Source organism: Mustelus asterias, chromosome 27, assembly GCF_964213995.1.
Source record: "Mustelus asterias chromosome 27, sMusAst1.hap1.1, whole genome shotgun sequence".
Lineage (NCBI taxonomy): Eukaryota > Metazoa > Chordata > Chondrichthyes > Carcharhiniformes > Triakidae > Mustelus > Mustelus asterias.
Window position 1 is genome coordinate 31,581,467 of NC_135827.1, and position 27,349 is coordinate 31,608,815.

The window sequence follows — 27,349 nt, forward strand, 5'->3', positions numbered from 1 at the left end:
GGCTGATCCCACCTAACCTACATATCTTTGGACGCTAAGGGGCAATTTAGCATGGCCGACTCACCTAACCTGCACATCTTTGGACCCTGTGGGAGGAAACCCACGCAGACACGGGGAGAACGTGCAAACCCCAGACAGACAGCCACCCAAAGTCAGAATCGAACCTGGGTCCCTGGCTGTGTGAGGTAGCATTGCTGACCTCTGATGCCATCGTTCTGCCCCGTGCTGACCTCTGGTGCCATCGTGCTGCCCCGTGCTGAGACTGCTAAATTCATTTCACGTAAGGGGGCCTTCAGCCAGCAGGCACAGGGGACTTCCATCCTGTCAATCCAAGCTAGATTTGATCTCAGGTCTTGGGAGGTGGGGAGGCGATGGCCTAGTGGCATGATCGCTAGACTACTAATCCAGAAACTCGGCTAATGTTGTGGGGACCCGGGTTCGAATCCTGCCACGGCAGATGGTGGAATTTGAATTCAATACAAAAAAAAGATCTGGAATTAAAATCTACTGGTGACCATGAAACCATTGTCGACTGTCGGAAAAAAGCCATCTGGTTCACTAATGTCCTTTAGGGAAGGAAATCTGCCGTCCTTACCTGGTCTGGCCTACATGTGATTCCAGAGTCACAACAATATGGTTGACTCTCAACTGCCCTCTGAACAAGGGCAACTAGGGATGGGCAATAAATGCTGGCCAACCAGCGATGCCCATGTCCCACAAATGAATACAACAAAAAGGTGAAAGGCCAGCCCTGAATCTCAGCAGTAACCAGTCTGTTTCCTGCAAGGTAGCCTAAACTCTCTGCTTAATAATGCACTTCCCACTAGGAGGGGCATTGCTGCAACTCTCAGTATTTCACCCATAACCGTAAACGCCATCCAGAGACACAGCTTGGGATTAGAAGGTCAAACTCTGAACTGATGTGTACACGACCAGTTCTAAAATATTACAATGTCTCACATCCACTAAAGCCCGAGTGCCAACTTTGCAGTTGCTGCCTCTTAACCACGCCAGAAGTTGCAAGAGATCGAAACACCCCAGGAAGAGGATAGTTTAAATCAGTGGTGGACAGCCGAGGCTAGTGAGTGGGCGAGGGGCGGACAACGGAAATGTCCGTTGGCCTCGGGCAGGAATTTCCGGTCCGGCTCGAGCGGGGCCGTAAAATCCCGCCCAAAGTCAGTGATGGGCAACCTAGGCTAATGAGTGAACCGCATGAGTGGCCCTCCTTCATCTCAGTGGGCAACAAGATTGAAATCAGGTTTCTTCGCTAACCATGATACCATGAATAAGATTAAATATGCTTAATACACATTGAATAGTTAATAATGAGTTATAGAAAATGCTCAATTTATATATTAATAGAACTCTCATCAACTTCAAATGATAAAAAACAAAATAAATATTGACACGGTTCGCACAGTCGATGTTGTGAGCAATCAGCACACACCTCACTTCACTCACCCTTGCTTTACGTGAGAATCATTTCAGTCACGTCAGTAGGAAAAAAAACGACACGGACGGAACTCAGCGGAATGTGGCAACCGCGCACATAGGCAAGGGTCAATAAAATGTCTCGTGGGGCCTCACTCAGAACCCAGACGGGCCGCATATCAGAGAATCAGAGAAACCCGACAGTACAGAAAGAGGCCATTTGGCCCATCGAGTCTGTACCAACCACAATCCCACCCATGCCCTACCCCCATATCCCTACATATTTACCCACTAATTCCTCTGAGCTGCACATCTCAGGACACTAAGGGGCAACTTTAACGTGGCCAATCAACCTAACCCGCACATCTTTGGACTGTGGGAGGAAACCGGAGCACCCGGAGGAAACCCACGCAGACACGAGGAGAATGTGCAAACACCACACAGACAGTGACCCAAGCCGGGAATCGAACCCAGGTCGCTGGAGCTGTGAAGCAGCAGTGCTAACCACTGTGCTACCATGCCGCCTATGGCCCCCGGGTTGCGGGTTGCCCACCACTGGTTTATGGGTTAGTGACATTCTGTGTGGAATTTAAGGCTCGCCAAATAGAAATTTTATGATATCAAGTTATCTGCAGAGTGCTCCATCTCCTATCTGCCTCTTGGCTTTTTTTGTCCAGGTTGACTTATTGTTGGAACATCCTTGGGCTGCATAACCTATAAGAATCTCTGTGACTTTACATCGGGGGGGGGGGGGGGGGGGGCGGATTATCTCTGCGGCAAATGATAGGACGCAAGTCAGCACAAGTAACACACAGACAGAAGTAAGACATACGCACACACACAGCAGTAAGACATATGTGCAAATGCACACACACATGTATGCACACATACACGTGTATACACACACACGCACGCGTGTATACACACACGCGTGTATACACACACGTGTGTATACACACACGTGTGTATACACACACACGTGTATACACACACACGTGTATACACACACGTGTATACACACACACACGTGTATACACACACACACGTGTACACACACACACACACGTGTACACACACGCGCGCACACGTGTACACACACACGCACATACGTGTACACGCGCGCACGTGTACGCACGCACGTGAACGCACGCACACACGTGAACGCACGCACACACGTGAACGCACGCACACACGTGTACGCACGCACACACGTGTACGCACGCACACACGTGTACGCACGTACACACGTGTGCATACACACACACACGTGTGCATACACACACACACGTGCATACACACACACACGTGCATACACACACACACGTGCATACACACACACGTGCATACACACACACGTGCATACACACGTGCATACACACACACACGTGCATACACACACACACGTGCACACACACACACGTGCATACGCGCACACACACGAGCACACGCACACACACACGTGCACACGGACACACACACGTGCACACGCACACACAAACGTGCACACGCACACACACACGTGCACACGCGCACACACACACGCGCACATGCACGCGCACACGCGCACATGCACGCGCACACGCACACACATGCACACACACGTGCACACACACACGTGCACACACACGTGCACACGCACACACACACGTGCACACGCACACACACACGTGCACACGCACACACACACGTGCACACGCACACACACACGTGCACACGCACACGTACACACGTGCACACGCACGTACACACGTGCACACGCACACACACGTGCACACACACGTGCACACACACATGCACACACACGTGCACACACACACGTGCACACGCACACACACACGTGCACACGCACACACACACGTGCACACGCACACACACACGTGCACACGCACACGTGCACATGCACACACGCACACACACACGTGCACACGCGCACACACACGTGCACACGCACACACACGTGCACACGCACTCACACACGTGCACACGCACACACACACGTGCACACACACACACACGTGCACACACACGTGCACACGCACACACGTGCACACACACACACGCGCACACACACACACGCGCACACACACACACGCGCACACACACACACACGCGCACACACACACACGCGCACACACACGCACATGTGCACACGCACACGTGTATGCACACACACATTCACGTACGTGTATACGCACACACGTGTACGTGTATACGCACACACGTGTACGTGTATACGCACACACACGTGTACGTGTATACGCACACACACGTGTACGTGTATACGCACACACACGTGTACGTGTATACGCACACACACGTGTACGTGTATACGCACACACACGTGTACGTGTATACGCACACACACGTGTACACGCACACACACGTGTACGTGTATACGCACACACACGTGTACGTGTATACGCACACACGTGTACACACACACGTGTACACACACGTGTACACACACACACGTGTATACACACACACGTGTATACACACACACACACGTGTATACACACACGTGCATACACACTTGCATACGCGTGCATACGCACGCACAAGCGCATACGCACGCACACGCGCATACGCACGCACACGCGCATACGCACGCACACGCGCATACGCACGCACACACGTGCATTCGCACGCACACACGTGCATTCGCACGCACACACGTGCATACGGACGCACACACGTGCATTCGCACGCACACACGCATACGCACACGTGCATTCGCACATGCACACACACACGTGTATACACACACACGTGTACACACACGTGTATACACACACACGTGTATACACACACACGTGTACACACACACACACGTGTACACACACACACACGTGTACACACACACAAACGTGTACACACACACACACGTGTACACACACACACACACGTGTACACACACACACACGTGTACACACACACACACACACACACACACGAGTACACACACACACACGAGTACACACACACACACGTGTACACACACACGTGTATACACACACGTGCATACGCGTGCATACACACGTGCATACGCACGCACACGTGCATACGCACGCACACGTGCATACGCACGCACACGTGCATACGCACGCGCGCATACGCACGCACGCGCGCATACGCACGCACGCGCGCATACGCACGCACACGCACGCACGCACACACACACGTGCATACGCACGCACACACGTGCATTCGCACGCACACACGTGCATTCGCACGCACACACGCATACGCACGCACACGTGCATACGCACACGTGCATACGCACACGTGCATACGCACACGCACACACACGTGTATACACACACACACGTGTATACACACACACACGTGTATACACACACACACGTGTATACACACACACACGTGTATACACACACGTGTATACACACACGTGTATACACACACGTGTATACACACACACACGTGTATACACACACACACGTGTATACACACACACACGTGTATACACACACACACGTGTATACAAACACACACACATGTATACAAACACACAAACGTGTACACACACACACACAAACGTGTACACACACGTGTACACACACACACGTGTACACACACACGTGTACACACACACACACGTGTACACACACACACACGTGTACACACACACACGTGTACACACACACACACGTGTACACACACACACACGTGTACACACACACGCGTGTACACACACACGCGTGTACACACACGCGCGTGTACACACACGCGCGTGTACACACACGCGCGTGTACACACACGCGCGTGTACTCACACGTACGTGTATACACACACGCACGTGCACGTGTATACACACACGTGCACGTGTATACACACACGTGCACGTGTATACACACACGTGCACGTGTATACACACACGTGCACGTGTATACACACACGTGCACGTGTATACACACACACACGTGCACGTGTATACACACACACACGTGCACGTGTAGACACACACACGTGCACGTGCATACACACACACACGTGCATACACACACACACGTGCATACACACACACACGTGCATACACACACACACGTGCATACACACACACACGTGCATACACACACACACGTGCATACACACACACACGTGCATACACACACACACGTGCATACACACACACACGTGCACACACACACGTGCACACACACACGTGCACACACACACGTGCACACACACACGTGCACACACACACGTGCACACACACACACGTGCACACACACACACGTGCACACACACACACACGTGCACACACACACACACGTGCACACACACACACACGTGCACACACACACGTGCACACACACACACACGTGCACACACACACACACGTGCATACACACACACACGTGCATACACACACACACGTGCATACACACACACACGTGCATACACACACACACGTGCATACACACACACACGTGCATACACACACACACGTGCATACACACACACACGTGCATACACACACACGTGCATACACACACACACGTGCATACACACACACACGTGCATACACACACACACGTGCATACACACACACACGTGCATACACACACACACGTGCATACACACACACGTGCATACACACACACACGTGCATACACACACACACGTGCATACACACACACACGTGCATACACACACACACGTGCATACACACACACACGTGCATACACACACACACGTGTATACACACACACACGTGCATACACACACACACACGTGCATACACACACACACACGTGCATACACACACGTGCATACACACACACACACGTGCATACACACACACACGTGCATACACACACACACGTGCATACACACACACACGTGCATACACACACACACGTGCATACACACACACACGTGCATACACACACACACGTGCATACACACACACGTGCATACGCACACACACACGTGCATACGCACACACACACGTGCATACGCACACACACACGTGCATACGCACACACACACGTGCATACGCACACACACACGTGTATACACACACACACACAGAAGTAACTCACGCACACAGTCAGTTTACACCACGATAAAGTTCCCGGAAATGTCACCTCCCCACAAATCAAGGAAGAAGAACAAAAAGAAACATGCCTGTCCTGGCTCTCAGACTCCGCCTGGAAGGCAGAGAGAGCACAGCACGTGACTGCCCACCCACTCACTCCACCCCCACCCCGACACCAACTCAGTGACACAGGAAAAATTGAGAGCCTGATCACATTAGGTGACAAACTGGACCCATGCACCAGAAGAAGTATGAAAAATAATATTAAAAAAGGCCTAGGTTAGGCAGTTTGATTGAGCTGCTGGAAGGCACAGTGAGGGTGACTCCATACAATACTTTGAACACACAGAGTTCATAAGATATAGGAGCAGAATTAGGCCATTCGGCCCATCGAGTCCGCTCCACCATTCGATCATGGTTTATATGTTCCTCATCCCCATTTTCCTGCCTTCTCCCCATAGCCCTTCAACCCATTACCAATTAAAAATCTGTCTAACCCCTCCTTAAATGTACTCACTGTCCCAGCATCCACCGCACTTTGGGGCAGCGAATTCCACAGATTCACAACCGTTCGGGAGAAGTAGTTTCTCCTCAACTCTGTTTTAAATTTGCTGCCCCTTATCCTAAGAGTGTGACCTCTCGTCCTAGAATGCCCCACAAGAGGAAGCGTCCGCTCCACGTCTACTTTATCCATACCGTTTATCATCTTGTTTACCTCAATTTGATCTCCCCTCATTCTTCTAAATTCCAGAGAGTATCGGCCTAAACTGTTCAATCTCTCTTCATCCGGCAAACCCCTCATCCCCGGAATCAATCTGGTGAACCTCCTCTGAACTGCCTCCAACGCCACGACATCTTTCCTCAAATAAAGGGACCAAAACTGTGCCTGACGTTCATCAGCTCCTCCTTCCTAGTGTCATCTCCATAACTTTCCCTTGACATTGGAGCCTGAAGCTGCATCCCCACAGCCTAGTTACTTAATGACATGCTGTTTTTCACGCTTTTTAACATTTATACTCATGAGAAAATTATCCCCACAAACGCTTCCTTTAATATCCATGCACTTCTCAGATCAGACAACGGTAGTGACAAGGTTTTTTTGTCTTTCACCGAGTGTGGAGTCTCAAGCTTCAAGATCTATAAACCATCGAGCGAGGTAATACACATTAACCAGCTGACTGCACAGTAGCTTTAGACCTTGAACACCATCCAACTACACTGGATTCCACCATCTTGCCAACCCTCCCATGCTGTAGCATCTGCACTGATGCACAGATTGACAGAGGATTCACAATTAAAGCGTTACACACTGGAAAAGTTACCATCTGTTCATCTGCATTAACAAACAACACTCACATTCTCGCGCCATCAGTCCTGAACGGGATTGCGTGATGCTGCGGTTCTTCTAACTCACCTTCATCAAAACACATTAATATGTTGGACTGCCTAACATCACACTCGAGTACCTTGCATGGTTCTGGTCCCCAAAAATCAAGACACACTGGGAGCCAAAGAAAAAAAGCGGTGGAAGGATGATGCCAGAACCTAAGACAGTCAGCAACAAAAGACTTGAACAGGCTACTCTTGGCATTCCCTGCCTAACAGCACCGTGGTGGAACCTTCACCTCAAACACTGTAATGGTTCAAGAAGGCAGATCACCATCTCAAGCACTATTAAAGATGGGCAATAAATTCTGTCCTTGCCAGAGACACCCACATTACATGAATGAATGAATGAATAAAGTAAAAGAACAGTTCTGTAGAGGATAAACACTGGTATGGACCAGTGGACTGTCCGCATGCCATAAATTCTATTAAATTCCCAATTTTGCCAAATTCAGTTATTCACACAATGAAGATTAGAAATTGAGAGATAGGATAGAATCATAGAATCCCGACAGTGCAGAAGGAGGCCATTCGGCCCATCAAACCTGCACCGACCACAATCCCACCCAGGCCCTATCCCCCCAATCCCACGCATTTACCCTGCTAACCCCCTGACACTAAGGGGCAACTTAGCATGGCCAATCCACCTAACCAGCACATCTTTGGACTGTGGGAGGAAACGGGAGTACCTGGAGGAAACCCACGCAGACACGGGGAGAATATGCAAACTCCACACAGATAGCACCCGAGGCCAGAAATGAACTTGGGTCCCCGGCGCTGTGAGGCAGCAGTGCTGACCACTGATAAGGGGAGTCATTTTCAGTTCCACTGTTTAGGAAAATGTTTAGGCCACTGGTTTATTATCTGGAGGGCAAAGTTAAAAATGGCCCTCACGATCTCCAGGTTCACTATGTTGAAAAGTTTCATCATACAGCCTCTTCCTCCAACACATCCCCAAAGCTGAGGGGTCCTCGTCTCCCTCAGTCCCACCTACAATCTTCAGACTTGTCAAAACTAAGCTCGTCACTCCCTGATTCATCTGGATTTTCTCACTGATGCTCGGGTGCTACCCTGCAGCCTGAGTCTTCATTGAGGGCTCTCAGTTAACAACTAATGGTTGCCAGCATGCCCTCAACATGTGCGGCGGACAGTCTGAATCCCCTCATCTTGGGCAGAGCATTCACTTTATTCCACCACGCTTTGATTGACAATGATCCTGCAAAGCACCCTGGGATGCTTCAGTACATTAAAAGGTGCTATAGAAGTACCTTGCTGCTGTACAGGAATGCATCATCCCTGGAATGAAACCATGACGTTAGAAAAAGGATATCTCATTTATCCTTAGCCCCAATTTTAAAAAAAATTGGAAAGGACCTGTAGTTACTCCTTTATTTTCGGCAATCTGTTATTTCCGATTTTATGAAAATTGTATTCAGATTATTAATGCCCAAGAGGGGAACTGCTTTCGAAAAGTTGCCTATGCATTAAAGCTGAATTTAAATGACAGAGACAAGAGAATCACCCTCGGGTTAATGATGACCTGTATTGATGTTAAATCTAGCTCTATCGGGCTCTGCGGCCCCCTCCTGATCACGCAACCATTTAAACAAAAGTAATTATACAGGCAAAATAAAATTATGGGTTCCACCAAAACACTTCACATTTAATTGGATTGGAGACACACATTTCAAGAGCAAACATCCACATTCATAGAATCATAGAATCCTTACAGAGCAGAAAGAGGCCATTCGGCCCATCAAGTCAGCACCGACCACAATCCCACCCAGGCCCTATCCCTGCAACCCCATGCATTTACCCTAGCGAGTCTGTCTGACGCTTGAAGGGCAATTTACCATGGCCAATCAACCTAACCTACACATCTTTGGACTGCGGGAGGGAAACCAGAGCACCTGGAGGAAACCCACGCAGACACGGGGAGAACGTGCGAACTCCACACAGTTAGTGGCCCAAGCCAGGAATTGAACCCGGGGCCCTGGCGCTGTGAGGTAGCAGTGCTAACCACTGTGCCGCCCGCCCAGATTAACAGCGAACACATTATCCAATCTTGCCAAGGAAAATTCCCAAATAAAACTAATAAAATACCTCAACTCTTTTATAATGACCTACATAATTACTTTAATTCGCCTATATTTGCTTCATAAAGAATATTAGTGACAAATGAATAGTTTCCCATTGTAAAAACCCAGAATCAATGACAAACACTTACAGACAAGGGACAGCAGAGATAGGTGCCAAAGTTTCACTTACTCCATCGAAAGAATCATAGAAACCCTACAGTGCAGGAGGAGACCATTCGGTCCATCAAGTATTCACTGACAACAATCTCACCTAGACCTTATCCCCGTAACCCCACATATTTACCCCGCTAATCCCTTTAACCTACACATCCCAGGACACCAGGGGTCAATTTAGCATGGCCAATGCACCTAACCCGCACATCTTTGGACTGTGGGAGGAAACCGGAGCACCCGGAGGAAACCCACACAGACACGGGGGGAACGTGCAAACTCCACACAGACAAGTCACCCAAGCCGGGAATCGAACCCAGGTCCCTGGAGCTGTGAGGCAGCAGTGCCACCCACCAAATACTCCGGAATCCAAGTGAGATATTTTGTAAATGCCCCCCCCCCCCCCGCAAATACAGCAACCAACCTGACAATAGCCAGTCCTGGGCAAGGGGGTCATTCCTCAAAAAAGACAGCCATGCCCAATACATCTCATCAGTTTGAAAAACCCCAGGCCTAGAAAGAAAATAATATTTTCTTTTAAAAAGCCCAGAGTAAGGCTTGGAGTGGCTGCTTGTACGTGCAGACACTGCCTTCACCCCCTCAGTAAGAAGTCTGACAACACCAGGTTAAAGCCCTCCCCCCTCACACAGCAAGCATTTTGTTTAATTGCTAGAAATTGGGTTTTATTCCACCCCCCCCCCCCCATCCAGCCCTTCCCTCTCTCAGGATCCAGGCAGAGATCACACAGAAAGCTACTGTTCAAACCTCGACAGAGGATTCGTACAGTTTAGACAGGAGATATTATTTTTTAAAATGTTTTTTTTTGGGGGGGGGGGTGGAAATAAAGACGTAACAATGCCACAGAGCTGGAGTGTGCATCCTGCCTGAGGAGGCCCACCCGCTGCAGCAGCAGCAGGTATCTCTGGCCCTGGGGGGGGGGGCGGCCAGCTCCATTCTGGGGGCCCCAGGTGTGAGGGGAGCTGATACCTGTGTAAGGAGGGGGAGGGCGGGCTTGAGATGTATCCACTTGGCCTCCCTCTGTATCCACTTCAATCTCTTCCTTCCCTGGCCTTCTCCTGGCTCTGCAACAAATGTATCCAAGCTCCCTGCAACCACAGCATTCCACCCACTTCCGCCCGCGCCCGTCAATCACCCGCCGCGCGTGCGCTCTCCCCCTCCTCTCCCGCAGCGCCCTCCGGCGGCACTCCTGGGAAATGCGTCTCCCTCGCTGACTTGGTGGTGGTGGGGGGGGGGAGACCATGACGTGGAGATGCCAACGTTGGACTGGGGGTAAATACAGTAAGAGGTCTCACAACAGCAGGTTAGAGTCCAACAGGTTTATTTGGCAGCACAAGCCACTGGTTTTCGGAGCGCGTCAGGTAAGCGGTGGGGGTTGTGTTCACAAACAGGGCATATAAAGACGTAAACTCAAAATAATGGTTGGAATGCGAGTCGATCAACCATTATTCCATTCCAACCATTATCTTGTAAATTGAGTTTGTGTCTTTATATGCCCTGTTTGTGAACAGAACTCCCACTCACCTGACGAAGGGGCAGCGCTCCGAAAGCTAGTGGCTTTTGCTATCAAATAAACCTGTTGGACTTTAACCTGGTGTTCTGAGACTTCTAACCAGGGGAGCTCAGCACCAGGGCAGTTTCTGATTTGATTTGATTTATTGTTGTCACATGTATTAACATACAGTGAAAAGTATTGTTTCTTGTGTGCTATACAAAGCATACCGTTCATAGAGAAGGAAAGGAGAGAGTGCAGAATGTAGTGTTACAGTCATAGCTAGGGTGTAGAGAAAGATCAACTTAATGCGAGGTAGGTCCATTCAAAGGTCTGATGGCAGCAGGGAAGAAGCTGTTCTTGAGTCGGTTGATACCTGACCTCAGACTTTTGTATCTTTATCCCGACGGAAGAAGGTGGAAGAGAGAATGTCCGGAGTCCTTAATTATGCTGGCTGCTTTGCCGAGGCAGCAGGAAGTGTAGACAGAGTCAGTGGATGGGAGGCTGGTTTGCGTGATGGATTGGGCGACATTCATGATCTTTTGTAGCTTCCTGCGGTCTTGGGCAGAGCAGGAGCCATACCAAGCTGTGATACAACCAGAAAGAATGCTTTCTTTGGTGCATCTGTAAAATTTGCTGAGAGTCGTAGCTGACATGCCAGATTCCCTTAGTCTTCTGAGAAAGTAGAGGCGTTGGTGGGCTTTCTTAACTATCGTATCGGCATGGGGGGAGCAGGACAGGTTGTTGGTGATCTGAATATCTAAAAACGTGAAATTCTCCACCATTTCCACTTCGTCCCCATTGATGTAGACAGGGGCATGTTCTCCTTTACGCTTATGCTATTCATGATGTGGAGATGCCGGCGTTGGACTGGGGTAAGCACAGTAAGAAGCCTCACAACACCAGGTTAAAGTCCAGCAGGTTTATTTGGTAGCACGAGCTTTCAGAGTGTTGCCACTCACCTGATGAAGGAGCAACGCTTCAAAAGCTCGTGCTACCAAATAAACCCGTTGGACTTTAACCTGGTGTTGTGAGGCTACTTACTGCTTCTGCTATTGCCAGCATTCAATCTCAGTCCCTCCTGCTTGAAAATATCACTGCATCTATTTTAAAATGTGGCTTGAGCAGAAATTTAAAAACCCCGATTGCTGCTAACTTGGTAAAGGACAGAGTAAACAGAAGTAGAAATGGCCGAGAGCTTGAAGTTTTTAGGTGTCCAGATCACCAATAACCTGTCCTGCTCCCCCCATGCCGACACTATAGTTAAGAAAGCCCACCAACGCCTCTACTTTCTCAGAAGACTAAGGAAATTTGGCATGTCAGCTACGACTCATAGAAATCATAGAAACCCTACAGTGCAGGAAGAGGCCATTCGGCCCATCGAGTCTGCACCGACCACAATCCCACCCAGGCCCTACCCCCATATCCCTACATATTTTACCCGCTAATCCCTCTAATCTACGCATCCCAGGACACTAAGGGGCAATTTTAGCATGGCCAATCAACCTAACCTGCACAAAGAAATATAGAAAACTACAGCACAAAACAGGCCCTTCGGCCCCACAAGTTGTGCCGAACATATCCCTACCTTTTAGGCCTACCTATAACCCTCCATCCTATTAAGTCCCATGTACTCATCCAGGAGTCTCTTAAAAGACCCTATTGAGTTTGCCTCCACCACCACTGACGGCAGCCGATTCCACTCGCCCACCACCCTCTGTGTGAAAAACATCCCCCTAACATTTCCCCTGTACCTACACCCCAGCACCTTAAACCTGTGTCCTCTCGTAGCAGCCATTTCCACCCTGGGAAAAAGCCTCTGAGAGTCCACCCGATCTATGCCTCTCAACATCTTATATACCTCTATTAGGTCACCTCTCATCCTACGTCTCTCCAAGGAGAAAAGACCAAGCTCCCTCAGCCTATCCTCATAAGGCATGCCACTCAATCCAGGCAACATCCTTGTAAATCTCCCCTGCACCCTTTCAATCTTTTCCACATCCTTCCTGTAATGAGGCGACCAGAACTGAGCACAGTACTCCAAGTGGGGTCTGACGAGGGTCTTATATAGCTGCATCATTATCCCCGGACTCCGAAACTCAATCCCTCGATTGATAAAGGCCAGCACACCATACGCCTTCTTAACCACCTCCTCCACCTGCGGGGCCGATTTTAGAGTCCTGTGGACCCGGACCCCAAGGATTTATCTGGGTTGAAGTCCATCTGCCCAGTCTTGCATCCTATCTATGTCCCTCTGTAACTTCTGACATCCCTCCAGACTATCCACAACCCCACCAACCTTCGTGTCGTCGGCAAACTTACCAACCCATCCCTCCACTTCCTCATCCAGGTCATTTATGAAAATGACAAACAGCAAGGGTCCCAGAACAGATCCCTGGGGCACACCACTGGTTTCTTTGGACTCTGGGAGGAAACCGGAGTACCCGGAGGAAACCCACGCAGACACGAGGAGAATATGCAAACTCCACACAGACAGTGACCAAAGCCGGGAATCGAACCCAGGTCCCTGGAGCTGTGAAGCAGCAGTGCTAACCACTGTGCTACTGTGCCACCCCAACTCGCACCAACTTTTACAGATGAACCATAGAAAGCATTCTTTTTGGTTGTATCACAGCTTGGTATGGCTCCTGCTCTGCCCAAGACCGCAAGGAACTACAAAAGGTCGTGAATGTAGCCCAATCCATCACACAAACCAGCCTCCCATCCATTGACTTTGTCTACACTTCCTGCTGCCTTGGCAAAGCAGCCAGCATAATTAAAGATCCCACGCTCCCCGGACATTCTCTCTTCCACCTTCTTCCGTCTGGAAAAAGATACAAATGTCACGTACCAACCGACTCAAGAACAGCTTCTTCCCTGCTGCCGTCAGACTTTTGAATGGACTTACCTTGCATTAAGTTGATCTTTCTCTACACCCTAGCTATGACTGTAACACTGCATTCTGCACTCTCTCGTTTCCTTCTCTATGAATGGTATGCTTTGTCTGTATAGCGCGCAAGAAACAATACTTTTCACTATATGTTAACACATGTGGCAATAATAAATCAAATCAAAATCAAATCAAATTTTATTTATTAGTTTTTTTATTCATTCATGGGACATGGACATCGCTGGCTGGCCAGCATTTATTGCCCATCCCTAGTTGCCAAGGGCAGTTGAGAGTCAACCACATTACTGTGGCTCTGGAGTCACATGTAGGCCAGACCAGGTAAGGGTGGCAGATTGCCTTCCCTAAAGGACATTAGTGAACCAATTGGGTTTTTCCAACAATCGACAATGGTTTCATGGTCATCAGTAGATGCTTAATTCCAAATTTTTTAATTGAATTCAAATTCCACCATCTGCCGTGGTGGGATTCGAACCCAGGTCCCCAGAACATCAGCTGAGTTTCTGGATTAATGGTCTAGCGGTAAAATACCACTAGGCCATCGTCTCCCCATTATCAGTGTCACTAGTAGGCTTACATTCACACTGCAGTGAAGTTACTCTGAAAATCCCCTAGTCGCCAGACTCTGGCACCTGTTCAGGTACACGGAGGGAGAATTTAGCACAGCCAATGCACTTAACTAGCACACCTTTCGGCCTGTGGGAGGAAACCAGAGCACACGGAGGAAACCCACGCAGACTCGGGGAGAACGTGCAGACTCCGTACAGACAGTGACCCAAGCCGGGAATCGAACCTGGGTCCCTGGCGCTGTGAGATAGCAGCGCTAACCACTGTGTCACCGTGCCACCCCACAAAGGTTTACAAGGAGTAACCTTGTGAGTTATATTCAGGGCTCTGCCAGTCCATGATTTCAGCTGCCAAGTTCAGCTCTGCCTTCCTCACCTTATTAACCATAATTCCCGACAATGCAGAAGAGACCATTTGGCCCATCGAGTCTGTACCAACTCTGTGACAATGTATCTTACCCAGGCCCTATCCCCTGCTCTAACCTTGTAACCCCACACATTTACCATGGCTAATCCATCTAACCTACACATCTTGGGATAGAATCCTTACAGTGCAGAAGGAAGCCATATGGCCATCAAATCTACACTGACTCTTACCCTGTAACTCTACGTATTTACCCCACTAGTCACCTTAACCTACATATCTTGGGACACTGAGGGACAATTTAGTGTGGCCAATCAACCCAAACTGCACATCAGTTTGCACATTCTCCCCGTGTCTGCGTGGGTTTCCTCCGGGTGTTCCGGTTTCCTCCCACAGTCCAAAGATGTGCGGGTTAGGTGTATTGGCCATGCTAAAATTGTCCCTTAGTGTCTGAGGGACTACCTAGGGTAAATGCATGGGGTTATGGGGATAGGGCCTGGGTGGGATTGTGGTCGGTGCAGGTGTGATGGGCCAAATGGCCTCCTTCTGCACAGTAGGATTCTATGATTCTATGATCTTTGGAGCACCCGGAGGAAACTCACGCAGACACGGTGAGAACATGCAAACTCTACACAGACAGTGACCCGAGGCCAGAATTGAACCCGGGTCCCTGGCGCTGTGAGGCAGCAGTGCTAACCACTGTGCCAGCGTTTTAATGATAAAGCAGTAATACCTACCTCTTTTAATGTATCCTGCCACAATTTTGGTTGAAGGATCCCTTTCTGAATGGATTAACATTAGCATCTAAAACATGACGCTCATATTTTGGGCTAAATTGCAAACTACCTAAACATTTTTTAAAAACTTCTTAAGCAAGAATGAACTCCCCTAGCATCTGCCACCAGCCTTGATAACTATGGGACTGAAGCGAAACACTGCGGATGCTGGAACTCTGAAATAAACACAGAAAATTCTGGGGAGAAAAACTCAGCAGGTTTTTTCAGCTTTTTCCCAGGGTGGAAGAGTCAATTACTAGGGGGCACAGGTTTAAGGTGCGAGGGGCAAGGTTTAAAGGAGATGTCTGAGGCAGATTTTTACACAGGGAGTAGTGGGTGCCTGGAACTCGTTGCCGGGGGAGGTAGTGGAAGCGGATACGGTAGTGACTTTTAAGGGGCGTCTTGACAAGTACATGAATAGGATGGGAATGGAGGGATATGGTCCCCGGAAGGGTAGGGGGTTTTAGTTCAGTTGGGCAGCACGGTCGGTGCAGGCTTGGAGGGCCGAAGGGCCTGTTCCTGTGCTGTAATTTTATTTGTTCTTTGTCGGCAGCATCTGTGGAGAGAGAAACATTTTGAGTCTGAAGAGACTTTATACAGACTCAGGGCGGCACGGTGGCACAGTGGTCAGCACTGCTGCCTCACAGCGCCAGGGACCCGGGTTCGATTCTGGCCTCGGGTCACCGTCTGTGTGGAATTTGCACGTTCTCCCCTGTGTGGGTTTCCTCCGGGTGCTCCGGTTTCCTCCCACAGTCCAAAGATGGGCTGGTTAGGTGGAATGGCCATGCTTAATTGCCCCTTAGTGTCTGAAGATGTGTAGGTTAGGGGGATTAGCAGCGTAAATATGTGGGGTTACACGGTTAGAGCCTGGGTAAGGTTCTCTGTCAGAGAGTTGGTGCAGACTCAATGGGCTGAGTGGCCTCCTTCTGCACTGTAGGGTTCTATGGACTCTAGCTGTTAACTCTATTTCTCTCTCCACAGATGCTGCCAGACCTGCCGAGTTTATTTTCTGTTTTTAGTTGGTAAATAAGGGTCCAGAGTCATTGTTTAAAAGCTTATTTATTAGTGTCAGCTTACATTAACACCACAATGAAGTCACTGTGAAAATCCCCTAGTCGCCACACTCCGGCGCCTGTTCGGGTACACTGAGGGAGAATTTAGCACGGCCAGTGCACCCTAACCAGCACGTCTTTCAGACTGTGGGAGGAAACCCTCACAGACACGAGGAGAATGTGCAAACTCCACACAGTGACCCAAGCCAGGAATCAAACCCAGGTCCCTAGCGCTGTGAGGCAGCAGTGCTAACCACTGTGCCACCGTGCCAGCCCATGGTGGCTTGGGAAGAGACTATTCAGCCCTTTGAGTCCATGCTTGGTAATTTTTTGTGGCTTTTTCCATATTCCTCTATGTGCTCTCCCCTCCAAGGTCAGAAAGCTCATTCTGTTTAGCGCATGTAGCAGACACACCCACCTCCTGGCTCACCTGCCAACCAACTGTTGCTGATTTTCATTGTGGATGCTTGATTATTTTGTGGGCCATCGAGAAAGTCTCTAGACAATCCCATGGGTGCATAAGCCCGAGTTTGAGAGTCTCGTTCTCTCACGGGCAATCGCTCAGGATCGAGGGTGACTTGCTTCTACACCAGAAATGGCTTCTCCTGTGATAGAGGAGCCCAGTGTGCACCAACTGTCAAAGATGGGGGAGGCGGCGACTAGAGGAGCAGGTGGGCGGGTGGGGTGTCCGGGTGGGTGGGGTGTGCGGGTGGGTGGGGTGTCTGGGTGGATGGGTGCCCAGGTGGGTGGGGTGTCCAGGTGGGTGGGGTGCCCGGGTTGGTGTGGTGCCCGGGTGAGTGGGGTGCCCAGGTGGGTGGGGTGTCCGGGTGAGTGGGGTGCCCAGGTGGGTGGGGTGCCCAGGTGGGTGGCTGCCCAGGTGGGTGGGGTGCCCGGGTGGGTGGGGTGCCCGGGTGGGTGGGGTGCCCAGGTGGGTGGGGTGCCCAGGTGGGTGGGGTGCCCAGTTGAATGGGGTGCCCAGGTGGGAGGGGTGCCTGGATGGGTGGGGTGCCCGGGTGGGTGGGGTGCCCGGGTGGGTGGGGTGCCCGGGTGGGTGGGGTGCCCAGGTGGGTGGGGTGCCCAGTTGAATGGGGTGCCCAGGTGGGTGGGGTGCCTGGATGGGTGGGATGCCCGGGTGGGTGGGGTGCCCGGGTGGGTGGGGTGCCAGGGTGGGTGAGGTGCCCGGGTGGGTGGGGTGCCCGGGTGGGTGGGGTGCCCGGGTGGGTGGGGTGCCCGGGTGGGTGAGGTGCCCGGGTGGGTGGGGTGCCCGGGTGGGTGGGGTGCCCGGGTGGGTGGGGTGCCCGGGAGAGTGGGGTGCCTAGGTTGCTATGCGCTCCTTTCCCTGTCGATGCTTGGGCATCAACTTGCTCTTGGTGATGATATCCATTGTTCAGTTCCTTCCTGAATGATTTTCCTCTACCGCTTCCTTTCCCACTGCACACTTCTACCTTGCTTCAGTTCTGCGGAAGGATTATTTAGATCCTAAACGTTGACTCTGTTTCTCCCTCCGCAGATGCTGCCAGACCTGCTGAGTTCATTTTCTGTTTTTATTTCAGATTTCCAGCAGCTGCAGTATTTTGCTTGTATCCGGGTTGTTGCGATGACGCAGCCTTGCCTGACCCCAGTCTGAAGGTGCATTGGGCCTGTGGTGGATCCGCTGGTCAGGATCAAAGCTTGCATGTCAGGGGCGGCACGGTGGCGCAGTGCTTAGCACTGCTGCCTCGCAGAGCCAGAGACCTGGGTTCGATTCCAGGCTCGGGTCACTGTCTATGTGGAGTTTGCATGTTCCCCCCGTGTCTGCGTGGGTTTCCTCCGGGTGCTCCGGTTTCCTCCCACAGTCCAAAGATGTGCGGGTTAGGTTGATTGGCCATGCTAAAATTGACCCTGAGTGTCAGGGGGATTAGCAGAGTAAATGTGTGGGGTTATTGGGTGGATTGTTGTCTGTGCAGACTCGATGGGTCAAATGGCCTCCTTCTGCACTGTAGGGATTCTATGATCATGAAGGAGGCTAATTTTTGTTGCGAATTGCTTGATTATTCGTTGGACCACCTAGAATGTCTTTGCATACTCCCATGGTTGCACAAATCCCAGTGTGAGAACATGGTCTAGGTAACGCCTTGATCAAACTTTCCCATTACAAAACCCTGCTGGAAGTGCACCCGCACCTGCAACTGCATGCCATCACCACCAGATGGAGTACGATTAGCCCCCAGAAGCTGCACATTCCCACAGCTGTACCTCCAGCAGCACTGATACTTTCTGAGGGAAATTCATTACGTCCTAATTCTCCCTGGGCAATGTCACAGGAAATTCTCTAGTTCAGAGTAAAAAAAAAGTAGAGCTCCATCTGTTTAATGGTAGCCATGATGTGGAGATGCCAGCGTTGGACTGGGGTCGGCAGAGTAAGGAGTCTCACAACACCAGCAGGAGTAGGCCAACTGGGCAAACTTCCCTCTTCAAATGGTGCCAGGGGATCTAGGTGGAGAGGGCAGTAAAGTGGCAGATGGATTTTAACATCAAGAAGTGTGAGGTACTGCACTTAGTAAGAAGTCTCACAACACCAGGTTAAAGTCCAGCAGGTTTATTTGGAATCACGAGCTTTCGGGGCGCTGCTCCTTCATCAGGCTAACCTAGTGTTGTGAGACCTCTTACTGTGCCCAGCCTAGTCCAACGCCAGCATCTCCACATCAGTACTGCACTTAGGGAGGTCAAACAGGGTTACAATTTATTGTCTGATTCCAAAAACTGTGCCGCAATTCCTCCATATTTCATAGAAACCTATAAAATTCTAACAGGACTAGACAGGGTAAATGCAGGAAGGATGTTCGCGATGGTGGGGGAGTCCAGAACCAGGGGTCATGGTCTAAGGATGAAGGATAAACCTCTTAGGACTGAGATAAGAATAAATTTCTTCACCCAGAGAGTGGTCAGCCTGTGGAATTCACTACCACAGAAAGTAGTTGAGGCCAAAACATTGTATGTTTTCAAGAAGGAATTGGATATAGCTCTTGGGGTGAAAGGGATCATAGGATATGGGGGAAGGCGGGATCAGGCTTTTGAGTTGGATGATCAGCCGTGATCATAATGAATGGTGGAGCAGTATGAAGGGCTGAATGGCCTCCTCCTGATTCTATGCTAGTATTTAATTACTCCTTATTCAGGAAACAACTGAAAACTTTTCTTAACAATCTTTAACATTCACTAGCTCTGAATCAAAAAATCAAATGTCTGCCCTGTGCAAGGAGTGATTTTACCTTACTCTTTACAACACTACTCTTCCCACAATCAAAAATTACCTCTTAAGATATTAAACTATGAACTGGATATTCATCACATCTGAAAAGGAAGAATGTGCACTGTTACAGGGAGAAGGCGGGGGAATGACAGGAGGTGCATGTTTATTCAGAGAGCCAGTACAGACATGACGGGCTGAATGGCCTCCTTCAGTGCTGTAATTATTTTGTGATTCTGTGAGCTCTCTCATCTATGAGTCACAAGCTTGTGGATTCAAGTCCCACTCCAGGGCTTGAGTGCAATGGTCAAAGCTGATGCTCCAATACACTGTCAGAGGTGCTGTCTTTCAGGAAACGAAGCGTAATGGTCAATGGATGCCCTTGCCAATGGAAAGTTGTTTTAAGTTGTGTTCCACAAGGTTTGGTGTTGGGACCCTCGCTGTTTATGTTACATGTTAACAATTTGGACGTGAACGCGGGGGGCACAATTGGAAAATTTGCAGACGTCACAAAGATTATGGATAGTGTGTAGAGGATATCGATGGGTTGGTGGAGTGGGCGGTAAAGTGGCAGATGGAATTTAACATAGAGAAGTGTGAGATAATGCATTTAGGGAGGTCAAACTGTCATAGGGAACAGACAATAAATGGGAATGTACTAAAGAGGGTAGATGAAGTGAGAGATCTTTGTGTGCAAGTACACAGGTTCTTAAAGGTAGCAGTTCAAGTCTGAAGGAAAATCCAAAGAGCTTCTATAGGTATGTTAGGAGCAAAAGGATAGTGAGGGATAAAATTGGTCCTCTTGAAGACCAGAGTGGTAGACTGTGTATGGAACCAAAAGAGATGGGGGAGATACTAAATGGTTTTTTTGCATCCGTATTTACTGAGGAAACGGGCATGGAGTCTACGGAAGTAGGGCAAACTGGTAGGGAGGTCATGGAACCGTTACAGATTAAAGGGGAGGAGGTGCTCGCTGTCTTGAGGCAAATCAGAGTGGATAAATCCCCAGGACCGGACAGGGTATTCCCACGGACCTTGAGGGAAGCTAGTGTTGAACTTGCAGGGGCCCTGGCAGACATATTTAAAATGTCAGTATTCACGGGGGAGGTGCCGGATGATTGGAGGGTGGCTCATGTTGTTCCGTTGTTTAAAAAAGGTTCCAAAAGAAATCCGGGAAATTATCGGCCAGTAAGTTTGACGTCGGTGGTGGGCAAGTTATTGGAAGGTGTGATATGGGATAGGATCTACAAATATTTGGATAGACAGGGACTTATTAGGGAGAGTCAACATGGCTTTGTGCGTGGTAGGTCATGTTTGACCAATCTATTAGAGTTTTTCGAGGAGGTTACCAGGAAAGTGGATGAAGGGAAGGCGGTGGATGTTGTCTACCTGGATTTCAGCAAGGCCTTTGACAAGGTCCCTCATGGGAGGTTAGTTAGGAAGGTTCAGTCGCTGGGTATACATGGGGAGGTAGTAAATTGGATAAGACACTGGCTCAATGGAAGAAGCCAGAGGGTGGTTGTGGAGGATTGCTTCTCTGAGTGGAGGCCTGTGACTAGTGGTGTGCCGCAGGGATCGGTGTTGGGTCCATTGTTGTTTGTCATCTATATCAATGATCTGGATGATAATGTGGTCAATTGGATCAGCAAGTTTGCTGATGATACAAAGATTGGAGGTGTAGTGGACAGTGAGGAAGGTTTTCAAAGCTTGCAGAGGGATTTGGACCAACTAGAAAAATGGGCTGAAAATGGCAAATGGAATTTAACGCAGACAAGTGTGAGATATTGCACTTTGGAAGGACAAATCAAAGTAGAACGTACAGGGTAAATGGTAGGACTCTGAAGAGTGCAGTTGAACAGAGGGATCTGGGAATACAGGTACAGAATTCCCTAAAAGTGACGTCACAGGTGGATAGGGTCGTAAAGAGTGTCTTTGGTACATTGGCCTTTATAAATCGGAGTATCGAGTATAAAAGTTGGAGTGTTATGGTAAGGTTATATAAGGCATTGGTGAGGCCGAATTTGGAGTATTGTGTACAGTTTTGGTCACCTAGTTACAGGAAGGATGTAAATAAGATTGAAAGAGTGCAGAGAAGGTTCACAAGGATGTTGCCGGGACTTGAGAAGCTGAGTTACAGAGAGAGATTGAATAGGTTGGGACTTTATTCCCTGGAGCGTAGAAGATTGAGGGGAGATTTGATAGAGGTGTATAAGATTTTGATGGGTATAGATAGAGTGAATGCAAGCAGGCTTTTTCCGCTGAGGCTAGGGGAGAAAAAAACCAGAGGGCATGGGTTAAGGGTGAAAGGAGAAAAGTTTAAAGGGAATATTAGGGGGGGCTTCTTCACGCAGAGAGTGGTGGGAGTGTGGAATGAGCTGCCAGATAAAGTGGTAAATGTGGGGTCACTTTTAACATTTAAGAAAAACTTGGACGGGTTCATGGATGAGAGGGGAGTGGAGGGATATGGTCCAAGTGCAGGTCAGTGGGACTAGGCATAAAATGGTTCGGCACAGACAAGAAGGGCCAAAAGGCCTGTTTCTGAGCTGTAATTTTCTATGGTTCTAAGTCGACAAGGTTGTAAAGAAGGCATATGGAATGCTGTCCTTCACTGGCAGAGGTATAGAATATAAAAGTAAGTATATAATGTTGGAATTATATAAAACACTGGTGAGGCCACAGCTGGAGTATTGTGTGCAGTTCTGGTCACCACATTACGGGAAGGGTGTAATTGATCTGGAGAGAGTGTAGAGGAGGTTTACAAGAGTGTTGCCAGGGCTGGAAAAATGTAGCTATGAGGTTGGATAGGTTGGGGTTATTTTCTTGGAACAGTGAAGGCTGAGGGGTGACTCGATAGAGATGTGCAAAATTATGAGGGGAAGAGATAGAATGGACAGGGTAAAATTGTTTCCCTTGGTGGAGAATTCTAGAACCAGGGGACATAGATTCAAGATAAGTAGCAGTAGGTGTAGAGGGGACATGAGGAAGAACGTTTTTACGCAGAAGGTGGTCGGTGTCTGGAATTCTCTGCCCGAGTTGGTGGTGGAGGCAGAGACCCTAAACTCTTTTAAAAAGTACTTGGATCTGCACCTTAATTGCTGTAAGCTACAGGGCTATAGGCCGGGTGCAGGAAGGTGGGATTAGAAAGGACACCTGTGTGTCCTTGGGCTTGCATGGACAAGATGGGCCGAATGGCCTCCTTCTGTGCTGTAACTTTTCAATGGTTCTATGGGATACTAAACTGTGACCCCCATCTGCCCTCTCAGGGAAACATAAAGAATCCTGAGACACCACCTCAAAGAATAGCAGGGGAGTTATCCTTAGTGCTGGGCCAATATTTATCCCTCAATTAGTACCCAAGAGCAGGTGATCTTTCATTACCACATGGCTGTTTGTGGGAGCTTGCTGTGCACAAATTGGCATTTCCTAAGTTGCAACAGTAACCACACTTCAGCGGTACTTTCTTGGCTTTGAAGATCTTTTGGGGTATCAGATGATCGGTGATATATAAATGCAAGTTTCTTTGTTCTTTCAACCAGTAGCCACTTCAGCCTTTCCTAACAATAAGTTTCCAGCATTCAGCCTGGGTCAGCTTGCTGCTTTCTCATTCCATTCTTGTCCAATAAGCTTCTGCTGCTGTTGGTTATAGAATCTTGAACTGGAGGGATGGCCATTCATTGGTGGATTTAAGCCAATGAGGAGGTAGCCTTTTACCACCAATCAAAAAGAGGTTCATTGTGTTTGAAGAAGAGGCAATAGGAAGATCAGGTGGACAGAGTGGATAGTCAGAAGCTTTTCCCCAGGATGAAAGAGTCAATTATTCGGGGGCACAGGTTTAAGGTGCAAGGTTTAGAGTTGACAGAGTTGAGGAGGAACTTCTTCTCCCAGAGGGTGGTGAATCTCTGGAATTCTCTGCCCACTGAGGTGGTGGAGGCTACCTCGCTGAATATGTTTAAAGCGCGGATGGATGGATTCCTGATCGGTAAGGGAATTAAGGGTTATGGGGATCAGGCGGGTAAGTGGTACTGATCCACGTCAGATCAGCCATGATCTTATTGAATGGCGGGGCAGGCTCGAGGGGCTAGATGGCCTACTCCTGCTCCTATTTCTTATGTTCTTATGTTCTTATGTTTAAAGGAGGTGTACGAGGCAAGTTTTTTGACACAGAGGGTGGTGGGTGCCTGGAACTCGCTGCCGGGGGAGATAGTGGAAGCAGATATGATAGTGACTTTTAAGGGGCATCCGGACAAATACATGAATAGGATGGGAATAGAGGGGTATGGACCCCGGAAGGGTAGGGGGTTTTAGTTCAGACGGGCAGCATGGTCAGTGCAGGCTTGGAGGGCCGAAGGGCCTGTTCCTGTGCTGTAATTTTCTTTGTTCTTTGAAGCATCAACACTGGCTCGGACCACTTGGCAGAATGGCGCTCTGTAATTATGATCTAATTTGATGTATGTAGGCAGTGGGTATGGATTACTCCCGTGGACGTTGCAAGAGCTATCATTTTAAACAGAGAGGCATAGATTGGGTAGACGCTCAGAGGCTTTTTCCCAGGGTGGAAATGGCTGCTACGAGAGGGCACAGGTTTAGGGTGCTGGGGGGTAGGTACAGGGGAAATGTTAGGGGGAAGTTTTTCACACAGAGGGTGGTGGGCGAGTGGAATCGGCTGCCGTCAGTGGTGGTGGAGGCAAACTCAATAGGGTCTTTTAAGAGACTCCTGGATGAGTACATGGGACTTAATAGGATGGAGGGTTATAGGTAGGTCGAGAAGGTAGGGATATGTTCGGCACAACTTGTGGGGCCGAAGGGCCTGTTTGTGCTGTAGTTTTTCTATGTTTCTTTCTATGTTTCTAAACATAGATAAACAGAGAGAAAATGTAGCTGGTAGAAATTGGTAGCAGGAGTGCTCAAGAGAATTTAGTGTGAGAACAAAGAAAATTACAGCACAGGAACAGGCCCTTCGGCCCTCCAAGCCTGCACCGACCATGCTGCCCAACTGAACTAAAACCCCCTAACGTTCCGGGGTCCATATCCCTCCATTCCCATCCTATTCATGTATTTGTCACTCCTGCTACCTTCACTGAAATTAAATCCCCCCCCTGTCATCGGCTGATGTTGGATTCTTCTCCCCACATTTTGGACGTTGCTAAGTCCAATGTTCAGGCGATGATAATGAAAACAGAACATTAAATCCAAGTGATATATTTTCAATTTAAACAGAACATCCCATCAATTACCTGTATTACCTGACACCCTCGGGGAGGGAGTCTTCAAGTCCCTGAATTTCATTGAAGCATAGATTTCCCATAGTGCAGAAGGAGGCCATTCGGCCCATCAGGTCTGACCGACTCTCCGCAAGAACATCTTACCCAAGCCCACTCCTGCTCTATCCCAGTAACCCCACGCATTTAATGAGGCTAATCCACCAAATCAGATCACACGGTGGCACAGTGGTCAGCACTGCTGCCTCAGAGGGACTTGAGTTCGATTCCCGGCTTGGGTCAATGTCTGTGTGGAGTCTGCATGTTCTCCCCGTGTCTGCGTGGGTTTCCTCCGGGTGCTCTGGTTTCCTCCCACAGTTTGAATGACGTGCTGGTTGGGTGCATTGGCCATGCTAAATTCTCCCTCAGTGTACCCAAACAGGCGCCAGAGTGTGGCGACTAGGGGATTTTCACAGTAACCTCTTTGCAGTGTTAATGTAAGCCTACTTGTGACACTAATAAATAAACTTTAATCCCTTTAGCCCTGAGAGATATATGTAATTTCTTGTTGAAATCAGACAACGTTTTGGCCTCAACTACTTTCTGTGGTAGTGAATTCCACACATTCACCACCCTCTGGGTGAAGAAATTTCTCCTCACCTCAGTCCCTTATCCTCAAACTATGACCCCTAGTTATTAAAATTTATTGTCGAATAAATCGGCGGCACGGTAGCACACTGGTTAGCACTGCTGCCTCACAGCACCAGGGACCCGGGTTCGAATCCCGGCTTGGGTCACTGTCTGTGTGAAGTCTGCACGTTCTCCCCGTGTCTACGTGGGTTTCCTCCGGGTGCTCCGGTTTCCTCCCACAGTTTGAATGACGTGTCTACAGGGAGAACGTGCAGACTTCACACAGACAGTGACCCAAGCCGGGATTCGAATCCGGGTCCTGGTTTCCTCCGGCTGCTCCGGTTTCCTCCCACAGTCCAAAGATGTGCGGGTTAGGTGGATTGGCCGTGCTAAATTGCCCCTTAGTGTCAGGGGCACTAGCTAGGGCAAACGCATGGGGTTATGGGGATAGAGCCTGGGTGGGATTGTGGTCAGTGCTGACACGATGGGCCGAATGGCCTCCTCCTGCACTGTAGAGATTCTATGATCTTTGTCAATAGAGTGAGCCTCCAGTGTGGAATAGGAGCAGGAATTGTGAGTTTTATTTCCGCTGACTGCTGCAGTGATAAAGCTTATCCTTTCCTCTGTGCAGGCATATGTTAGCGCTGAGTCATTGAGCTAATGATTAATCGTGGCTTTGTGACTCATTGAACAACCAGATCAAAACTATGAGTGAGACAGTTCCACCTCATTGGAGCTGAGTTAGTGGGAGGGTTTGGCGTGCCTACAGGCTGCGGTTAATCATTCCAAGCTCTGTGCAAGCCGATCATGGGTATATCTGGACATTGGTTTTCAAACATAATCCTTCCTCACAATCTCGCATCACTGTAAAAAAAACAAAAGGAGATGTCCTAGAGAATGAGAAAAATATGGAATCAGCTTTCATCTAATCCTCTCCCAGTTAAACCTCCTTTCTGATCATTTGGAGGGGCACTAGCTAGGGTAAATG

The 27,349-nt window shown here is 49.3% G+C and overlaps 2 protein-coding genes across 4 annotated transcripts in view; both read right to left on the reverse strand.

Moving 5' to 3' along the window:
- Positions 1–11,247, reverse strand: part of LOC144479932 (platelet-activating factor acetylhydrolase IB subunit alpha2-like) — a 37,321-nt gene extending 26,074 nt beyond the window's left edge. Inside the window, exon 1 of one of the 3 annotated variants that reach the window (XM_078199006.1) lies at positions 11,116–11,247. Coding sequence is in view for 1 of the 3 variants with exons in the window: in XM_078199004.1 (XP_078055130.1) it covers positions 7,908–7,923 (16 nt within the window). In the remaining 2 variants the exon portion in view is untranslated. Of the gene's footprint in view, positions 1–7,907; positions 7,980–11,115 lie in introns of those variants that run through there. The other 2 variants (XM_078199005.1, XM_078199004.1) reach the window with 2 other exon arrangements.
- LOC144479936 (transgelin-like) overlaps positions 1–27,349 on the reverse strand; it is a 533,241-nt gene that overhangs the window by 228,548 nt on the left and 277,344 nt on the right. The gene's annotated exons all lie outside the window — the stretch shown is intronic.